Below are 18923 nucleotides of genomic sequence, written 5' to 3'. Positions count from 1 at the left end.
TCCCTTTTAAGTAGTGCTATCAATCAAAGGAAAACAATGAAAAGAACTGTGGGGAATAGGAAAAAAAAGTCAAATTATATGGAGAATTTATTGGGGGAATTATTCTGGATTTGGATGAATGGTAAATTCCTGTACAAAGACACTCCCCAATTATTCATCCAAATCTAGGATCCCACAAATCGTACAATAGCACATATGTACAAGTATGGGCATGCTATGTTGATTTCAATGGAAGCAGCAAGTATATGCACAGAAAGGAATGCATATGTACATTGTTTGGCTCCTTGAAATAAGAGTCTCTTGATATAACTCTTGATGATGAAACGCATTTTGTGTTTGTGAAGAACTGATGTTTCTGTGCAATAAGAAATCACTACATTGCAGTGACTGTACATTGAGCTAAAAGTACAGCAAAAGAAAATCTGTTAAGGATGCTCTTAAAAACATTAACTCTGGTAGTACAACTGCAATGTAATTTTAGAGAGACATGACAGCAGAACATAATGATTATGAAAATGTCTATAGATTATGAAAAGCAATTACCATGTAAATACCACCTATTTCAAGAAATCTACTTCAATTCTCTATTATATCTTTTCAAACTTACATGTTTTGGAGATAAGCCCTAGTACTTATTGAACAAGATTATTTATGTTTCTATAGGTGTTGTTCAAATTCACATCTTCAGCTTATCACTGGTTATGTAAACACTTTAATTATTATTTATGTAAATACTCTCAAAAGCATTATAGATGAAGGAACAAAATATCTCAAGTTATGTCAAGTGGATTTTTCCTGAAGCTATAAATGGATACAATAGTCCATTCTTTTTTTCTGTTATTTGAATAATGAGATTGCTCATTTTGTTACAGCAGAGCATGTTGATTCTTTTTGTATCTTTCCTTTCAGCTGTGATTGCCTTTTTATTTTAGGGTGTTTATTTTAGGAATTGTTTTTGTACCACTACAAAAAGAATATCTTTCTGCATATATTCTAGTACCTAGAGACTATGCTTCAGACATCCTATATCTTTTCTTCAGATGTTTCAACAGCATTGCACCAGTATACTAAATCAGATGGCACAATATGAATTCCACATGTTGTTTTATGCAAGGTTGTTCTAAAATGTATAGATCATCTTTACATAAATAAAGACGCAGAAAAAAATCGCTGTGCACAGGTATTCTATTATTTCTCTTTGCATTAATGCAGATGTACCTGTGTTGGCCAGAAAACAAACCGCAAAATCTACATTGTGCTAATACCTTTATTAGGTCACCCAAATAGGTACAACAATCTCTGTGCAAACTTTACAAACCAGGGGCCCATTCACACTATATAGGTGTTGTACTATATTCCACTTTAAATATCATGGCTCCATCCCATGGAATCCATGGAATTTGCAGTTGGGGTAAGGGATATTTTAGTATTCTCAGCAAGACTTCAGGATTGCATAGGCTGTGGCTATGGCAGTTAAAGTGGAATAATAGCTCTATGACTGTGTGATGTGAATGGTTGCCAAAAGTGTGTTTATTGGGCAAAGGTCTCTTTTAAAAGCTTGCAAAGGAAGGAGGAGGAGAGGGGAGTCAGATCATGTACAGTGCGCCCTTCTTCTACGCAGGGGATCCATTCCCCCCCACATAAAAGAAAAAGCGTGTATGCTTGAGCCCCAATACAAGTAATGGGGCTTGTGCTCGTGGCGGTGTGGGGCGGCAGTGCCCACATCATTACTTCTTCCAGTGCACGCCGCCACTTTTACCGGCACTGCTTTCAGGTATGCTGAAAGCAGCATACATGGGCGCACTGTAGTCTGCACACTGCCTTGAGACTGTATGGGAGGAAGGATCTGCAGCCTTTCAAATCGGTTCACACCCTCATTGGCCTTAGGCCAGCTGGGAAGAAGAAGAGAAATACAATAAGGCCAAACCCAGATATTGGTCTGAAACAGACAGGTTGAAAAGAGTAGTGTGTGACCACTCCGGCATCGTTCATACTGGGACTACATGCACCCAGTCCCATCTGGGCCCCTGCAGTGATCCTGAACTGGGCCACCAGAAAGGAGCGGATTAATTTGCTCCTTCTTGACCCAGTTCTTTCAAGAGGACACAGCTTCAGCACAGCTTCCAGATACATTTTGGCCTTGCGTCATCTGAACACTACACCTCGAACATGGCCAGAAGCCATGTCATTTGACCCATCTATTTCAAGCCATTAACATATATTGCTACTGAATATAGTTCTATTTAGTTGAAGCTGACAGATTATGTTCAACTGAAGAGGAGAAACGCATTAACCAAACACTGGGCATAATAAGACATCTGTTCTCTCTACTATTTACTCCAAGTTACACAACTACAATCAGATGTTGTCTGGCTACTTCTACCCTCACTCCATGTTGGCATTGCAACGTGGAACAACTTGGTGCCTAAACTCAGAGGATACTACAAGATACTACAAGGTGAGCTGAAGCTTCTACATTCAACCAATTGAAACATGACAGTATTTCTTCTAAATTAACAAGAGCGTTTTCATAAAAGGATATTTCCCCTTTTCCTTTAATTAAGGAAAGCAAAGTTCAGAATCTTGAATTCACTGGTCTGAGGAAGTGAATTTCTGTCATAAGCTGTTGTCAATGTTACACAGTGGTAAATGCCTCCATATTATTCCTTGGTTTGTCTTCACATCTATGATAACACTGATTTTTATCAAACGAAATGCTAACTCCTACTACTCATTAAAGCTGTCAGTTTTCCCCCTCAGCTTCATCTAGCTCATAATTGAAATTCTTATTTTAAGAGTGTCATTTTAACATTATTGCTAGCAATGGAATGTCTTGTGAAGATTGCAACATTAGAGTTAATTTGGTTCTACATCTCTGTTAATGTATACTGTCTGAAATATAATAAACTGTGGGTACCCAGACCTTAGCTGAAATAAGTCAAGGTTACTTTCCCAATTACTGCAGTTTGTTAGACAGCAACAGACAATTGGGTATCATTCCTCATGTCTCTCAGATTTCAAATTGCTTATGAGGTCTTTGTTGTGTTTGCAAAACTGAGTCTGTTAACACAAATGGCATGTTCTCTATATGTGACTTTTAATTAACAAATGCTGATGTACTCCACTGACATTTTTGACTCAGCAAAGTTGCATTAAACCTGCATAAAACTTCAAAGAATACATTTAATAAATACACTGTTAAAATATATAAATTAAATAAATATTTGAATCTGTTGGTTAGTCCTGATGAGAGTAGAGCCACTGAATAAACTGTGGACCAGGAATTCAACACAATGGTAAATCCCACTGATTCAATGGTCCTATTCTAGTTGGGACTAACAACAGAATTAATGTCACAATTTGAATAACATTAATTTGCAAATAAATCTCAGTATTTCAGTGGCATTTACATCCCACTTTGCTTTCCAGTCTAGGAGTGTATTGTCATGGTGGGTGCCCCAATATAAACGATATGCACTGCTGAAATGACACAAAATAACATGTACAATCACACTTCATTCCTGTTGTACAGTACACAAAGCAATCATATCCTTCCTGGAGTGTGAAACTACATATTTAGAACTATGTCTTCTTTCAATCTGCAAAAAATATGTTGATGATCAAACTGGCTTAAGAACCACTTGGAAGGTTTTCTTGATGCTGGCTCTATTCATGCTGTCTGTGCTCATAGCCAGTATTTTGTGTGTATGACGATGGTATTTCCACTATTGTTTTGGATTATTTTGGAACATGGAGCACTTGCTTCTATCCATCATGTACTGTAGAAGCAGGTTCAAAAGGAAAAGTATGCTTTTTTAAAAAAATTCTAAGGGGAAAAATTACATTAAGAGAGCTTGCACACATGCAGCTCACTACCGAAAATGGTACCATTGTTCAATATGTTCTATGCTAGAAATAGTCAAGCACATTGTGACATTCTTTTTCAGTTTAAAGGTGTTCCTTTTTTTTCTGCTGTGGCAATTCACAGGAGCATTGTAATTCCTGATCTAAAGGCCCTGTCTTCCCAGCTTAAGGAAAGCCACAAGGGAGAAGCAGGATTCAAGTCAGTTGTCTCTGATATAAACAGCCTCTGCAGCAAGGGTGGAATAAATCAGAGAAGATAAACATTGCTCTGGGGCAGAACAATTGTTTTCACACATCAGAGACACTGTAGATTTTCTACAAATCAGTAACTTTCATATTAACATTCAAAAATGCTTTTTGAGAACACTCTTGAAGGAAGGTAATTTCGTGTGACACAGGAAATACAACAAAGAGAGTACAGGTATCAGTAAATGAAAAGATACAGAGAGGGCATATGACAAAACAAGTGATGCAGCAATATTCGGTGCCATTCTCTATGCTGCTTACATGTATCCATGTTTAACAAAAAGTGGTATTGTGGGTTAATTATTTGGCAACAGATATCTGCCTACACCTTTGCTGAAATATGTCAAGGTTACTCACCCAATTAATACTGCAGCTTTCAGTTATTCAGAGATGGTTTTACTCTAGAGGGGTTTTTTTTTAAACATTTTTTTCTTAAATGATTTTCTTCAGGAACTCACACTTAAAACAAAGTTGCACTTCAGTTTGACCTTATTTTAACCTCACTTGGCATCTGAACAAGCACATGGGGATAAAGTGAGTTAAAAGGTCATTGACCCCATTGCTGGATCTAGGCATACAAAGCACTTATTTTAGAAAGAAATACTCTTTCTAATATTTAGAAATAGTGTCCCACTAGGAGATGTAGATGCAAAGGGCCTTTCTTCAGACTCCCGAATATTAATTGCTTAGCTTCAACAACACATTTGAACTGGAGGTGTTACTTCTAAACTGAGGGTCAGAGAAATGTTGAGGAGAAAATATATCTTTGTTTTATAACCATCAATTTTCTAGACTAAGACTATATTTTATAGTGTATACTATTATGTTCACAGTAATTTAGAAAAACTGGATGCTGAATTAGGAATGCAAGAACAGATCACTGAGAAGCTTAAACTAAGGGCAACTAGGGGATCAGCTATCATAGATCTAGTCCTAACCAACAAGGATGACCTGGTTAAGATTTTGCAAGTGGTGGGATCTTAGGTGGAAGTGATCATGTTCTTCTGGAGAACAGAGGCTGGATGACCATCTGTCGGGGGTGCTTTGATGGTGAGTTCCTGCATGGCAGGGAGTTTGGACTGAATGGCCCTTGTGGTCTCTTTCAACTCTATGATTCTATGGACCTTATCACACAGGAGGCAAAGCACCCAAATTGTGTGGATAAACAGGGTTTAGATCCTGGAAATATCCTGCAAAAGTGGGATTGTTTTCAGACACGTCGGGCTAATTGAGCATTAACGCGACATTAACTCGTGCAGAAAGTGGACAAAAACGCACAATTTTTTACTTTTGGGTTTTTCCCGACAGTAAAAAGCAGAGCAATTTTGTGACTTCCTGCAAGGGTAAATGTTGCATTAATGCTCAATTAGCCCAATGTCATCTGAAAACAATTCTGCTTTTATGGGATATTCCCAGATTTAAACCCTGTTTATCCACACAATTTGGGTGCTTCCCTCCTGTCTTATAAGGTCCACAGATTATATGATTCTAAAATGGGAATCAATAAAAAATAATAACAACATCAACATCAACAACAACAATGTTACACAGTCATCAAACAATATCATATCATTTGCTTCAAAGTGTTTCAGAAATGGACAATATATCATATTTCAAATACGTCTACTCACAAGTAAAATATATAGTTTGCTGTGAGTCTTAATTGCTAATCAGCAGATATATTGAACACAAGACAGCTACTTGTCTAACATATAACCACTAAGGCAAGTAGTATTCTATGCATTATGGATTCAAATTAGAAGATAACGAAGCAACCAATTTTTGGGTTTCCTTTTATATTTTGTTTCAAGATCCAAAGTTTTCCCTCCATAGCCCTGCATTTTACATTGTTTTCCACTCTACTACCCCACTACAATCCAAAGATACTTCCCAGCCCACAAAAATGTGAGCATGTAAACAGCATTCTGATTTTTTCATTAGGGAGTTCATTTATGGGGAATATCTTTGTTTGTTTTATGTGCACTATTTGTTCCTGTATTTTCATAGGTTAACTTTAAATGATTCTCATCAAGAAGATTCCATTAAGCATGCTTTTAAGCAATGTCATTTACAAACCCTTCATTTGAGAAAAGATATAACATTTGGTTTGTATCGACTAAAAATGGGCCTGGTTAATAAAGAAAGGAATTTAGCAATATTCCATGTAATCATTCCTGTGAATCTAGATGTCTACTGTTTTATTTCATTTTAAAGTTTGCATACAGATAAAATAAATTTTATTATGCTTGAAAACAGTCAGGTTCTGTATTTTGATATTGCTCATCTCAACAGACACACACTCAGTCATAGTAATTAATAAATTATAGCCTTACTATGTCAACATATGACAAATCACCTACACCTAATCAATCAGCTAAACTTTATGTTATATTAAGGTTTATGGAGCATGAAATCTAATTTGGTGACAAATCATGTATTTCCATTTCAGTAATTTTTATAGTGCTCAGATTAAGAAGACTGCTCAAGACACCATGTTAATTTTGAAATATTAAAATATTAAGTAAGATTTTTGCCATTTCAAGGTGATTTTATAAGCTTCTCCACCTAGTTCTGCTCTGTCAACTCATCATGAAATGGAGCTGACTTTGGTCTCCTGAAGGCTATGCCAATGAAACACAAGCTCTGGTAGACTCTACCAATCTGGTAAAACTTTGATTATGGTCATGGTGGTTAGCTGCATAGCTGCCATCCAAGGACCAACCCAGTTAAGAATGGGGAGGCTTTGTCATCAAAAGGTTGGCCACTAAGTAGTGAATTGGATACAGCAACTAGGAATGTAGAGATTAAACAAAATAGGGGCAACTCTAAAAAATGAAGAGGAATGTATACTTATACTAAAACCTCAACATTTCATATATATATATATATATATATATATATATATATATATATATATATTCATGTATGCATATTATATGAAGAAATTGACAGCCTTGAAGTCATGGAATGGGGACAGTTTCAGGTTCTTTTTGTACACTACTCTCAATTATTATCTCAATTATTCACATCTACCTGTATTCACTCCTTTCCAATTTTCTGGAATGTGCTGGGAGAGAGATTCAAAATAGTGACAAGGGGCTCAACAGACGGGTGACCTGTAGCTGCCCCTTTTTGTCCCAGATCACTGCCATAGTGACCAGACAGCATGGCAATGATCTGTTCCGGGAGCAAAAAGAAGCTGCAGAAAGCAGCTTCTTGGAAGGGGCACCATTATGGCACTAGCGCCATGATGATGCCCCTTGCGTGGAGTGCCGTTTGGGTGCTTCAATGCCCATGTGTCATCATGGCATGCCCCATGTGGATGGGCATGCGCCAACATGGCACACGGATGGTAAAAGTAGGGTTGGACATGTGTGGACAACCAGCTCCACCTAGCCTACTTTTGGGCTCAGGCCAGCACAAAGTGCCTGTCAGTACTGGCCCAAAGTATTTTATGACAGAGTTATATCAGCTATGCAGCCTGTCCTGTGCCTCATAAGGTAGTCCAGTTTCTTCAGAGGTAATGGAGGTTTCTTTCTTTTACCAGTATCAAATGAAAATTCAGCAGCAAGGGTAGCCAGCCTTTCTAGTGTAACTAGGTGGGAGGAACTTGTGCCTCAAGCAGATAAAATCTGCTAACAGCATTCCACACCTGGCCACAGCCATATGCTCATTCCTTCTTGGCCAAAGGTAGCAGTCCAATTTTCTGCACTGGAAAGTTGACAGAATACTCCACACACCTTTGTCTACTTCTAGGTCTTTTTTTTTTGGGGGGGGGGTTGTTATTTATTGATGTAAATAATAGGGGAAGAGGCTGAAACATATCTAAAAGGTGAACTGCTGCTCCTGGAAACTTCTAGGCAAGACAATTCGATTTCTTAACAGAAAACAGGCAATCCAATGAGTCTGAAAGAATTGGAAATGGCAAAAAAAGGTTTTAGAAACATATGCAACTCCAGAACTAGAATTTTACCACCTCTGTTTTTATTGAATCTGCTCACTCCACAGAGACAGAAGGACAACTATCATGACTACTGTCACTATGGGTGCACTTAAGAGAAACACATGCTGTAAGGTTACATGGATGCTTCTCAGTCAGAAAAAAATCTAATAAGAACAGGACTCTTCTGTGTATCAATGACTTCTTAGTAGCCACAAGTGTTTATACAGGCAGTTTTTTCAAGCCATGGCTATTACTAAATCTTCTGTACAGAAACATTCATGACATGACTTGAGGCTATGGCTTTCATTCTTTATTTCTTATTATTTAAGGAGCAGAATTACACCACTATTATGGTAAGTGCATTCTACAGATTAAGTCTAAGTTCATGCTGTTTGTGAGTGTTTAAACATAAAATTAGGGAGTTCAGTCAAAATACAGAATTACATATAATATTATTAGACAGCTGCAAAATTAACACTATTTGTTGATTTGAAAATAAATTGTGCAAAAGTCATGCAATAAGATTGGCAGGTTTTTCTTTTGTGTACATTATAACAACAGGTGAAATTATTTTGAGGTGGATAAATGAAAATTGTTTTCCTCTGAGGCAAGCACTATTCCTCAACAACAACAACAAAAAACCCTACAGAATATCTTTTCTGAAAATAACATCCTTCATCGAGGTATCACGAAATATTTTTTCAGAAAGAACCTGGTATTAGCTAACGAAAGAAAATAAAAGAAAAAGAAAATAAAGGTCTTGAAGCAATATCTCAAATGAAGAGATTCAATAGCTTGAGAGACAAAACGTTTTCCAGATAAATGAGGCAGCCTGAGTGGAAGGGCAATTTCTAGCTATATGGAGTTATGACAAGTAGAGGAAAAACATACTGGATAAAGAGATGGGGGCAGTAAGAAGCTGATATTGTATGTTCTGAGGTCAAAGTGTGGAGCAAATCAGGGGGCATGCAGAAAGGTAGAAAAGCAATTTGGAATTGGATTTGGAGAAGGAAGAAAGTTAGAAAAACGACAGAAAATGGGTTGATACAATCTTCCATTTCCTGGGGCAAGAATGGCATATGGCTGCAATTATGATGACTACAGAAGGCACTGGATAGTTGAAGTAATAAATAGAATTACAGAAATAGTACAGAAAAGTAAGCAATGAGTAGATTCAGCAGCTAGACAATGCATAGCAAATGTAATGACTGAACTGATATTAGAAACTTTTAGTGGGAATGAGGGGAAGGAGGACACCAGATGCATTGCTATGGGAAGAAACAGTAAACCTCATTTTGACCACAAAATGGTCACATCATAAGATAAACCATCATGGATTTGTGCTCTGTGAATTCTCAAAAGATGGTCCGATAACAGGCTACTGTTACTGGGCAGGTCTTGCAAACAATCTCCTCCCCTTCGCCATCAAATTCTACTGTGAAAGTCTTGAATTCTCTAACTGAAGAAGTTGTGAGATGATGTGGGGCAATGAAGTGTGATTATGATGGTGTGGTGCAATGAGGATAACAGAAAGAGAGAAAAAGAAATGAAGTAGTAATAGCAATACCAGCTTCATTTATATACCGGTTCATACCACTTAAGCAGTCCCTAAGCAGTTTACAACTGTAAGCTAATTACCCCCCACAAGCTGGGCACTCATTTTAGCAACCTCAGAAGGATGCAAGCCTGAGTCGAGCTTGAGCCCTTGGCTAGTATTGAACTCGCAACCTTGTGGTTTGTGAGCAAGTGGCTACAGTATAGGCATTTAACCACTGCACCCTAATCAGAGTAATATGAGTTACTCCTCCTTTTGACCTCTAAAAGTGAAAATAGCAACCAGTGGCTAGCAAAAATATCTAGGTTTCCCTGAAAAACTGCTGAAGACCCCGTTCCCACAAAATCAACATCTCAAACAAATCCTGGGCTCTGTTTAACTAATTTCTAGATTCTCCCAGTCCAAATAATTCATAGCTGACAGTAAAAGATGACAGTTACCTAGTAAAGACTGGTGCAATGAGTAAAAATAATTAATAATTCAGAATTTGATTCTGTCAAATTCTACAAATATTTCTATAATCACATAAAATGATCCATCCCTTGTATTTTAATTATGATCATGGGCCTGTCTGCAGAAACGATTGAAACAGTGAATCCTAGGGAATCTAAGAATATTGATGAAAGTTTCCAATTCCTTATAATTTGAGGGTGCTGAAAGGCAACACAGGACCCACAGTTTACATCTTAAAAGGAGATTTGTTTAATTCATACATTTATAAAATATTTTCCCCATACTTTGACCTAAATCTGGAGATGCATTCAGAAGGAAAATGTACCACCATAGAATCTGACCTGACCAAAAGATAACAGCCACAGTAGCCCAAAAGTGATTCATGTTGACATGGCTGAATGAAAATGTGCACCCATTATTGAAATGACCAGGGAGCACCAGAGGCTCTGTTCATGGTCATATATTCTATGTGCGATTTCATAGTTTTATCTACAAGTTATCTAGTGGAAGGTGTGATTGATATTCAGAACCAAGAAAGATTATACAAAAAATCTGAATTGCAGTCCTTTCTTGGTTTCACCAAAGAAACTGTCAGGCCTCAGCAGGAGCCTTCTCTTGGATTATTATGATCTGTCTGCAAACTTGAAGCCAGAGCAAGAAGAACATTCTCCTAGAGACACAACTGTTATTCAAACAGGCATGCAAAGCTGGTATAAGAAACAAGGGCCTAATCCACAGAGGTATGTCACAGGTTAAGTTCAGAGGAGAGGAAGCAAGGTATCAAGAGAGCACAAAACACATGAAATGATATGAAAAACATGGTAAAGACTAGAAAGTTTTATATAGGTGCTTTTAATTTTGTTGCAGAGAATTGATATATAATGGGCTAATTAGTTCAATTAATGAGTTAATGAAGAAAATAATTATTATATCGTATGGTATAATAATTATACTATTGACTCAGAGAAATAAGATCAAATAATTTGTGGAGTTTTTTTACAGCCACATTTAAAGCAAAGAATACTGCTGCTTCACAGTTAATTTGGCACACAAAAGGCTAAGGCAACACACACACAAAGATGGAAAGTGTTAGCGTACCCTATACCCCTCTCACTAGAAGCACAAAAATCAGTGTGTATAGAGCCATTGTACTGTCTATTCTCCTCTATGGGTCTGAAACATGGGTCACCTATTGCCAACACCTGCGACTCCTTGAACGCTTTCATCAGCGCTGTTTACGCACAATTCTAAATATACACTGGACTGACTATGTGACAAATGTTGCTGTCCTCGAGCAAGCAGGGATCACCAGCATTGAGGTCATGCCATTGAGGATGTAGCTGAGCTGGGCAGGACACGTTTCTAGGATGAAGGACCATCGCCTCCCAAAAATAGTATTCTACAGTGAACTCGCCACGGGTCAGCGTAAGAGGGGCGCCAGAGAGAGATATATGTGTGGTTTCATAATATTCAACTTTGGGGTCACAGTGACCTACAGATATCTGAGAGACCTAGATGGTACCAAATGGGTTTGCTGATCACTCCATCCCCACCCGCAGGCTCTTCACATTTCTTCTCTCAATACGACAAAGGTAGTTTCATTACAAAGCAATTAGAGAACATACCTTTCACCTCACCTCATGCTGTGTTCCTATTCACCCCTCTTACCATACAGGGAGTATCTCAAAACTAATCAATGTTAACTGGATGCAGAGGATGGAGAAAGTCCATTCTCTCTGCAAATACAAAACCAAGAGCAGACTGGGGCACAGACCACAATCTGCTAGTATCCAAACTTAGGGTAAAGCTGAAGAACACGAAACATCATGTCAAAATAATACCTCAAGAACATTCTCACAGAATGTTTTTAAAGTTTATTTTTTAATTGACCAGGAGGCAGAAAAACACTGGACCAAAGTCTGGGACATTGTCGGGAGGGGATGCAAAAGGACACTACCTGCAACCAAAAAGAAAGAGAAGCATCAATGGATGACAGATTAAACCCTTGACATATGAGAAGTAAACAGGGACAGAAATAGGCTCAGAATCTTCAGTGCAACTCTTCAGCAACTTCTGCACAGGGCTAACACAGCTACTATAATAATTAATGCAGAGAAAAAGAAAAGAACAACAACAACAAAAAGGATAACAAGATCTACAAGGTCTGGAATTCAAAGGAAAATTCAAACCAGGAGTGGGGATGCTACAAAACCAGCAGGGATACACATTATGCAACCAAGTACAAATACAAAGATAGTGAAAATGGCACACTGAAAAAAACTGTCTAAAAGAGATTAAAGGATGGTAGATTTATTAAATGAAGAACCATTTGAAGATGAACCTAAACATTTACAAAGTGAAATCAAAGCTGCACTGAGAGTGCTTGAGAGAAATATTTCACCAGAAACAAATGGCATTACCAAAGAGCTGTTTCAAGCTAGAGAGATAGAATCTACTCTAGTTCTACCTAAAATCTGTCAACCATTATGGAAACAAAACAATGGCCCACAGAATGGAAATGCAATAGATATCTGCTCTTCAAGAAAGATGACACCAGGGATTGCAGTAATGATAGGGCAATTGCATCAATCTTCCATAAAAGCCAAGTGATGCTCACAATTGTACAACAAAGACTTTTTACCATATATAGCGTGAGAAATTTCAGTTGTTCAAGCTGTGTTCAGGAAACAAAGAGGCACTAGGGATCATACTGCAAACATACATGGGCTAATGGAGCACACTAAAGAATTTCAAAAATAAATCAGTCAGTGCTTTATTAATTATAACAAAGTCAATGGTTGTGTAGATCATGAAAAACTATGGACCACTCTTAAAGAAAATGGGTGTACTACAACATTTGACTGTCCTGATACACAATCTGTACTCAGGACAAAAGGCTACCATCAGGCAGAATATGGAGAAACAGAATGGTTTCCAATTGGCAAGAGATTAAGGCAAAGCTGTATTTTCTCACCCTTTCTGTTAACTTGTACACTAAATGTAGCATATGTAAAGCAGGATGAGACTTGGAGGTAGGAGGTATGAATATTGGGGGAAAGAACATCAACAATTTAAGATATGGAGATAACACCATACCACCAGCAGAGAATAGCAAAGACAGAAGAAAGTGCAAATGTAGGTTTACAGTTGAACATGAAGAAAACAAAAATAATGATCACAGATGATTGGTAAATAGACAATGAAGACATTGAACTAGTTCAAGAGTTTCTGTATTGTGGCTGAGACATTAATCAGAATGGAGACTGCAGTCAAGCAAGACTAGGATTTGGAAGGGTAACTTTGAAGGAACTAGACAAAATCCTGAAGAGTAATGCTATATAATTGGATACTAAATTTAGAATTGTCCATGACATTGTACAGTATTTCCAGTTCCTGTGTATGGTTCTGAAAGCTGGAAAGTTGTAGAAAGCTGATAGAAAGAAAACCAACTAATTTGAAATGTGGAGCTGGAGAAGAATTCTATGGATACCGTGGACTGCTAAAAAAGACAAATAAATAGGTCCTAGAACAAATCTAGTATGAAGTCTCCCTAGAAGCCAAGATGACTAAACCGAGACTGACATACTTTGGATATACTATGAGAAGACATGGCCCACTAAAAATATAATAAATCTTGGTAAGATACAAAGCAGTAGGAAAAAAGGAAGAATACCTTACAGATGGATAGTTTCAATCAAGGAAGCCTTAGCCCTTAGTCTGCAAGACCTGAGTTGATGATAGAACAACTTGGAGGTCTCTTATTCATATGGCTGCTACAGTACAAGTCAAAGTCAACTTGACAACAGTTAACAACAAAAAAATCTGCTAGCCCACTTCATCTTAAAAGACACCAAAATCAGTCCCAAAGTTACTAAACACATCTCTAAAATAAAACGTACACTAGAAAACTTGGGTGAGATGGGTCTATGAAACAGAGCCACTGAGATGACCTGTGGTAAACAGGGTTGTAAAATGCACTTCCTATCTACCTATCTTCTCCTAACAGAGAAATAAAGCAAGTGTACTGCTGATCAAGCACACATAGCGATTTCATTTTGTACAAAATAATCAAGTATGCTTTGGTTGCAGATTTTCAATTTGCTCATTAAATTATTTAAATGAAGGGGGGGGGGGGAATAAGCCCAGCAAAAACTGTATTTGTTTGCAAACTAAGTTAAAAACCCCTGTTATCTTATTGGCAAGGGAAAACAGAAAGCTTTCTGGTTAGTATACTGGATAGCACAAGGACAGCCAACAGCATTTTAACTTGGATTTGGCTTTAACACTCATGCAAACATACTATCATGACCTCATGCCAGATTCCTTAAATTTATTTTAATCACTTTTGTTAACAGGGTAAAATTAGTAGATTTATTTTACAGTTTTGGAAAATAAGTTCATGTCTCACTGGGAGTTAGATTATATATGTAAGTGTATTTTAAATATATACATGGAAATATATCATGCAAGTAAGCTCACAGTAGACCTTGGAGATTAACAAATATATATACCAAAAGTGAGAAGAATATAAAATATCTTTATGGCAAAGTATTAGGGAAACACATGCAAGAGAACAGCACCACCAGCAGCTGGAGAAATATCTTTGAAAAGACATATACAAACCTCTGGGTCAGATGGGTCGGAACATTAAGCTGTAAAGATTTTGTGTTCATAATTAGTAATCAAAAAGGGAAATATAGAAGACCCAAGGACCCATGACCAGAGGTCTAAGCATTTTTGACCAGAGTATGCTTTATGCCTTTAAATACATACTTGATAAAGCAGTCTGGTTAGCAATGTATATTCAGATTTTTTAGACTTCTACCTTTGTAGGGTAAAAAAAAAACTTTTACAACTCATAACAAACATTACTAAAATCTACCAGATACTCATACATCCTGGTCTTCCCTTCCTTATTTCTTCCTCCCATTCATTCAACTTCTCCCTCTTTCACCATAATTACTTACCATAGTGTGGCAAATCACAAAGGTTGCTGAATATCCCTTTTGAATCTATGGACTTTATCACAGGGGGGAAATTGGGGGAGAGAGGGGGTTCAAATTATCATTATTCTGTGAAAGTCATACGATCACAGTGAAGATTTTCATACATCACAGTTGAAATCTTGACTGAATGCATATAAACATCTCACAAGTAAAAAATGCTATACCCGATAATTAATATTCATGCAGATCATGCCGCCTTCATGTGGAAACTTACATTACAATGTATTAGGGTAGGCAATGTTAATGTGCAACATTTTTATTAGCAAGTGAACTAGAAGGCATATAATGCTAAGGGTAACGGTTACCCTGGAATTGCATTTTGTCCCACAAGTCAATAGTACATTACTAGAATTAGAAGAGTTATTACAATATCAATGAAAGAATGACATTGGCTTTATATCTTATCTAAATCAGCCTTGCATCAGACACAATAAAAGAACTTTGGGGAAAGGGGTCATGAAAACAACTTGTAATTGTGCTATTCTTATAAGTGAAAGAGTTTATCTCCCCAGTGTGAAACTAACATGCAAATGCTAACCAGGTCTCCTGGGAAGGAATTCAAAGGGCAGTGTCATGTTTATTCAAAATATATTCAAGAGCACAAAGTTAAACCAGTTTATGCATATGCATATATTACATGGATGTCATATACTGTACCAGAAATGTAAATATAAAGAAAGTGGTTATTGTAAATATAATTACAACAAAGCAGCAACCTCTCTTTCCTTTTAAGATATAGTAAAGGAAGGAGACAAGAACTGATTGATAGACTGGCCCCAATAAATCACATTGTGATTATAGTAAAATGAAAATGGAAAAGCAGGATAGCGTGAAATGAGACTATTTTTTGTTGTTGTTGTAGCTTACTGAATAAAATGACCCTAATGCAAGTACAAGGGCTAAGGAGAACTCTTACAGTTTAGAGCAAATGTAATTTTATTCCTTTGCTTTTATAAGTTCAAAACAGACCTGTAATTTAATTTTATAATACAAAGTTCTTTCTTTGTATTGAACTCTATGCAGTAGTCACCACAGACCAATCAATACATTGCACCATATTACTTTAATATTCAGGGCAATGCACCTTCTTGCTGCAGATTGCAGTCCTCTAGTGGAAAAAGTTGAATGGCATCCAGGCTCTGTATATGATAATCAGGCCAAGAAGACCACAGCCAAGGAGCAAGTATGAACACAATTACCAGAATATGCTTAAAGAAGAAATGGGAGTGGAAGTCTATTAAAAACTCTTTTTAAAAAAAAGAAAAGAAAAGAAAATATTTCAGCTTTCACATCCATTAGTTTCTAAATAAAACATGTCATAGAAAATGGCAGCAATTAACTTTTGATGTTTACTTTTAAGGTTTAATTAAATAAGCAATAAGAAAACAATCCAAGCCTGTGCTCCCACCACCCACACTGTCCCTTCCCTCCCAAATAGAGCATTAAAATATTGTTCTCCAGATAAATTACACAAAACTTCAGTTTTGTATGCAGCCCAGGGACCCCCAGTTGTCAGCCTGAATAGCCTGGAGCCTCCTTTTGTTTCTCCAAAAGAGAAATTCACACGGCAGCTATGGATGGGGGTGCTGACAGCTGCATTCCCTGGTTGCCTTCAAGAACAGCTTTCTTTCTTTTTCTCTCTCTCCCTCCCCCCTTTCCTTTCCTTTTTTCATCCTTCTTTCCTTCCTTCCTCGCCAAAGGGACTGATTAAATGCCCTTTGCTTTGAAAATACTCAAATTATGTCAGCAATAGATATTGGCATTAGCCTCTATTTATCAGAAACCCTGAAGAATGTGGTCTTTGAGCTTGACACAAGTCTCACAGGCTTTAGCAGTTGGTGGGTACACAAACAGGTGGTTTGTTTTTAGTACAACAAATGTATTGACAGGATTAATTAATTGCAAACAGTGATGGCTAGTGCTTTCCAGGTCAGCAGGATTTTGAATCTGCTCCATGTTTTAGTCCAAACTTTAAAGGGGATATCTAAGGTACTTAACTCTATCCCTAAAATTCAGCATCTTGGATATCATCTTTAAAGCTCAGTCTATGACCCAGAGCAGATTCACTGCTCCATTGAAATGGAAACAGCTAGACTCCACTGGTTCTAAGAACTGAAGCAGATCTTGTAATTTGCTTTTTTACAGGACTCAAGCCAATATATTTTGTTCATGAAATATTACACCCCACCCCACCCGTTTATCACATCATCCACAACTGTTCAGGTGTAATTTTCTCTACATAAACATTTGCACTAAAGGAAATATTCCCAACATATTCCTGTGCCATTCTGTGACCTTGAAAACATTATGCTTACATATTTAAATTGCTCTGTTCAGGTGTAGGGAACCTTTGGCCTTCAGATATTTGGACCTATAACTCCCATAAGCAGCAAGGGAGGGCCTGCAGGAATTATAGCCCTATATGTTCCCACCATAGCTCTAGAGGCTGAGATATCTCCTGCTGCATCACTCAATTACAGACATCTTCATGTAGCTTTTCTTTCTAAACAAGCAGATATTAACAAGACTTACCCATACTCCCATATCACACAATCTATACAATTTGGAGCATGTGTAGAAACTGTCTTTCTATAGAGTCCCCCATTTTCTGAGTTCACAAGTAAGCATACTGGGGGTAAAACAGGGAGGTCTGGGAGTGTCTCTCATATGTTTAACTAGCTCCTTATTGTGGTTAGTACAAGGTAATCTGGCTCCACATTTGACTACTTTTCTAGTATCCAGAAGAGGTAGTTGTGTGGGAATATAGGAAATGGACACACACCTCATAATCTCCATAATGGCCTAATTGTTTTATTAACTAAAATGAGAGAATGGAGAATAGGAGTTTAGTGAGTCTTACAGCAACTTATTCATTCATGAGATTATTGCATATACTTGACTATAAATTCACCTCATATATAAATCAAGGGCCGGTTTTGGACACAAAATTATGGATTTTGATTTGACTCATGGATAAGCCAAGGGTAAAACTTAGGGTTGTGTAACAAAGAGTGCAAAGAATGACAGAAAGGAAAATGATGCTAAAGGGGTTACAAAATTCTTGGAGGCATAACTAGTTGTGCTCACTCTAAAGGCTAGATGGATAAGGAGGGAGCTATGGTAAATTATGGCTCTGCAATGTGTGGAGGAGGCAATCAGACACAAGTAGGGCTAAGAACTACACACAGGTGAAAGCGGATGAAAAGACAGCAAAGAAAATGACAATTATGGGCTGGGCTTCGGCCCACATTAGGTGGACTCAGAGCAGCTTCTGGCCATTGGGGGTGAGCATCACCTAAACGCCATGACCCTGAAGCATCCGGAAGCTGCTTTATTTGACAAATATAAATAATTGTCTTATGATCCTTCGAAGCATTCTCTCCATGTGCCAATGAGGAGAAGTGCCAAAGAGCTGCCACTGCTGCCATTTGCCCAGGCAGGCATTCACAAAGGTCACATGTGGCACCATGGCAGAGAGAGTAAGAGGGGATTGGTGCTTCTTTAAGACTCTCACAAGACAGATATAGCTCTTGGCTTTTTATCCCTTCTCAGAGAAGGGGATGGTTCCTTTTTTGATAAGAGTTAAAGTGCAGTACAACTGTTCCTTCCTATCTGTGGGGAATCCAATCTGGCCCCCTCTCCCCACGGACAACAAAAAACACAAGACCTTAAATCCCATTCTTTTCAATGGGCATGCACACTTGCTCACACTCATATGCATACACGTGTCGTGTGCATACAAGTCCACTGAAAAAACTGAGGTTTGCTATCTGCAGAAGCTCAAACCATGGATGGCAAGCCCACAGTTGGCACAGGTGCACTGTATTTAGCATTGACTTGTGAATAAATTGATCCA

General features: G+C 37.7%; 1 protein-coding gene across 3 annotated transcripts in view; it reads right to left on the bottom strand.

The window, feature by feature from the left end:
- ATRNL1 (attractin like 1) overlaps nucleotides 1–18923 on the bottom strand; it is a 686837-nt gene that overhangs the window by 193473 nt on the left and 474441 nt on the right. For 2 of the 3 annotated variants that reach the window (XM_089509984.1, XM_089509986.1), the window contains one exon: nucleotides 15029–15073. The exons of the other annotated variant lie outside the window; for it this stretch is intronic. In XM_089509984.1, the coding sequence (XP_089366110.1) occupies nucleotides 15029–15073 (45 nt within the window). The remainder of the gene's footprint in view (nucleotides 1–15028; nucleotides 15074–18923) is intronic. 3 annotated transcript variants of the gene reach the window in all.

Source organism: Sceloporus occidentalis, unplaced genomic scaffold (assembly GCF_023333645.1).
Source record: "Sceloporus occidentalis isolate IW3139 unplaced genomic scaffold, rSceOcc1.0.p SCAF_2, whole genome shotgun sequence".
Taxonomy (NCBI): domain Eukaryota; kingdom Metazoa; phylum Chordata; class Lepidosauria; order Squamata; family Phrynosomatidae; genus Sceloporus; species Sceloporus occidentalis.
This window is presented reverse-complemented; position numbering and strand designations above follow the sequence as displayed.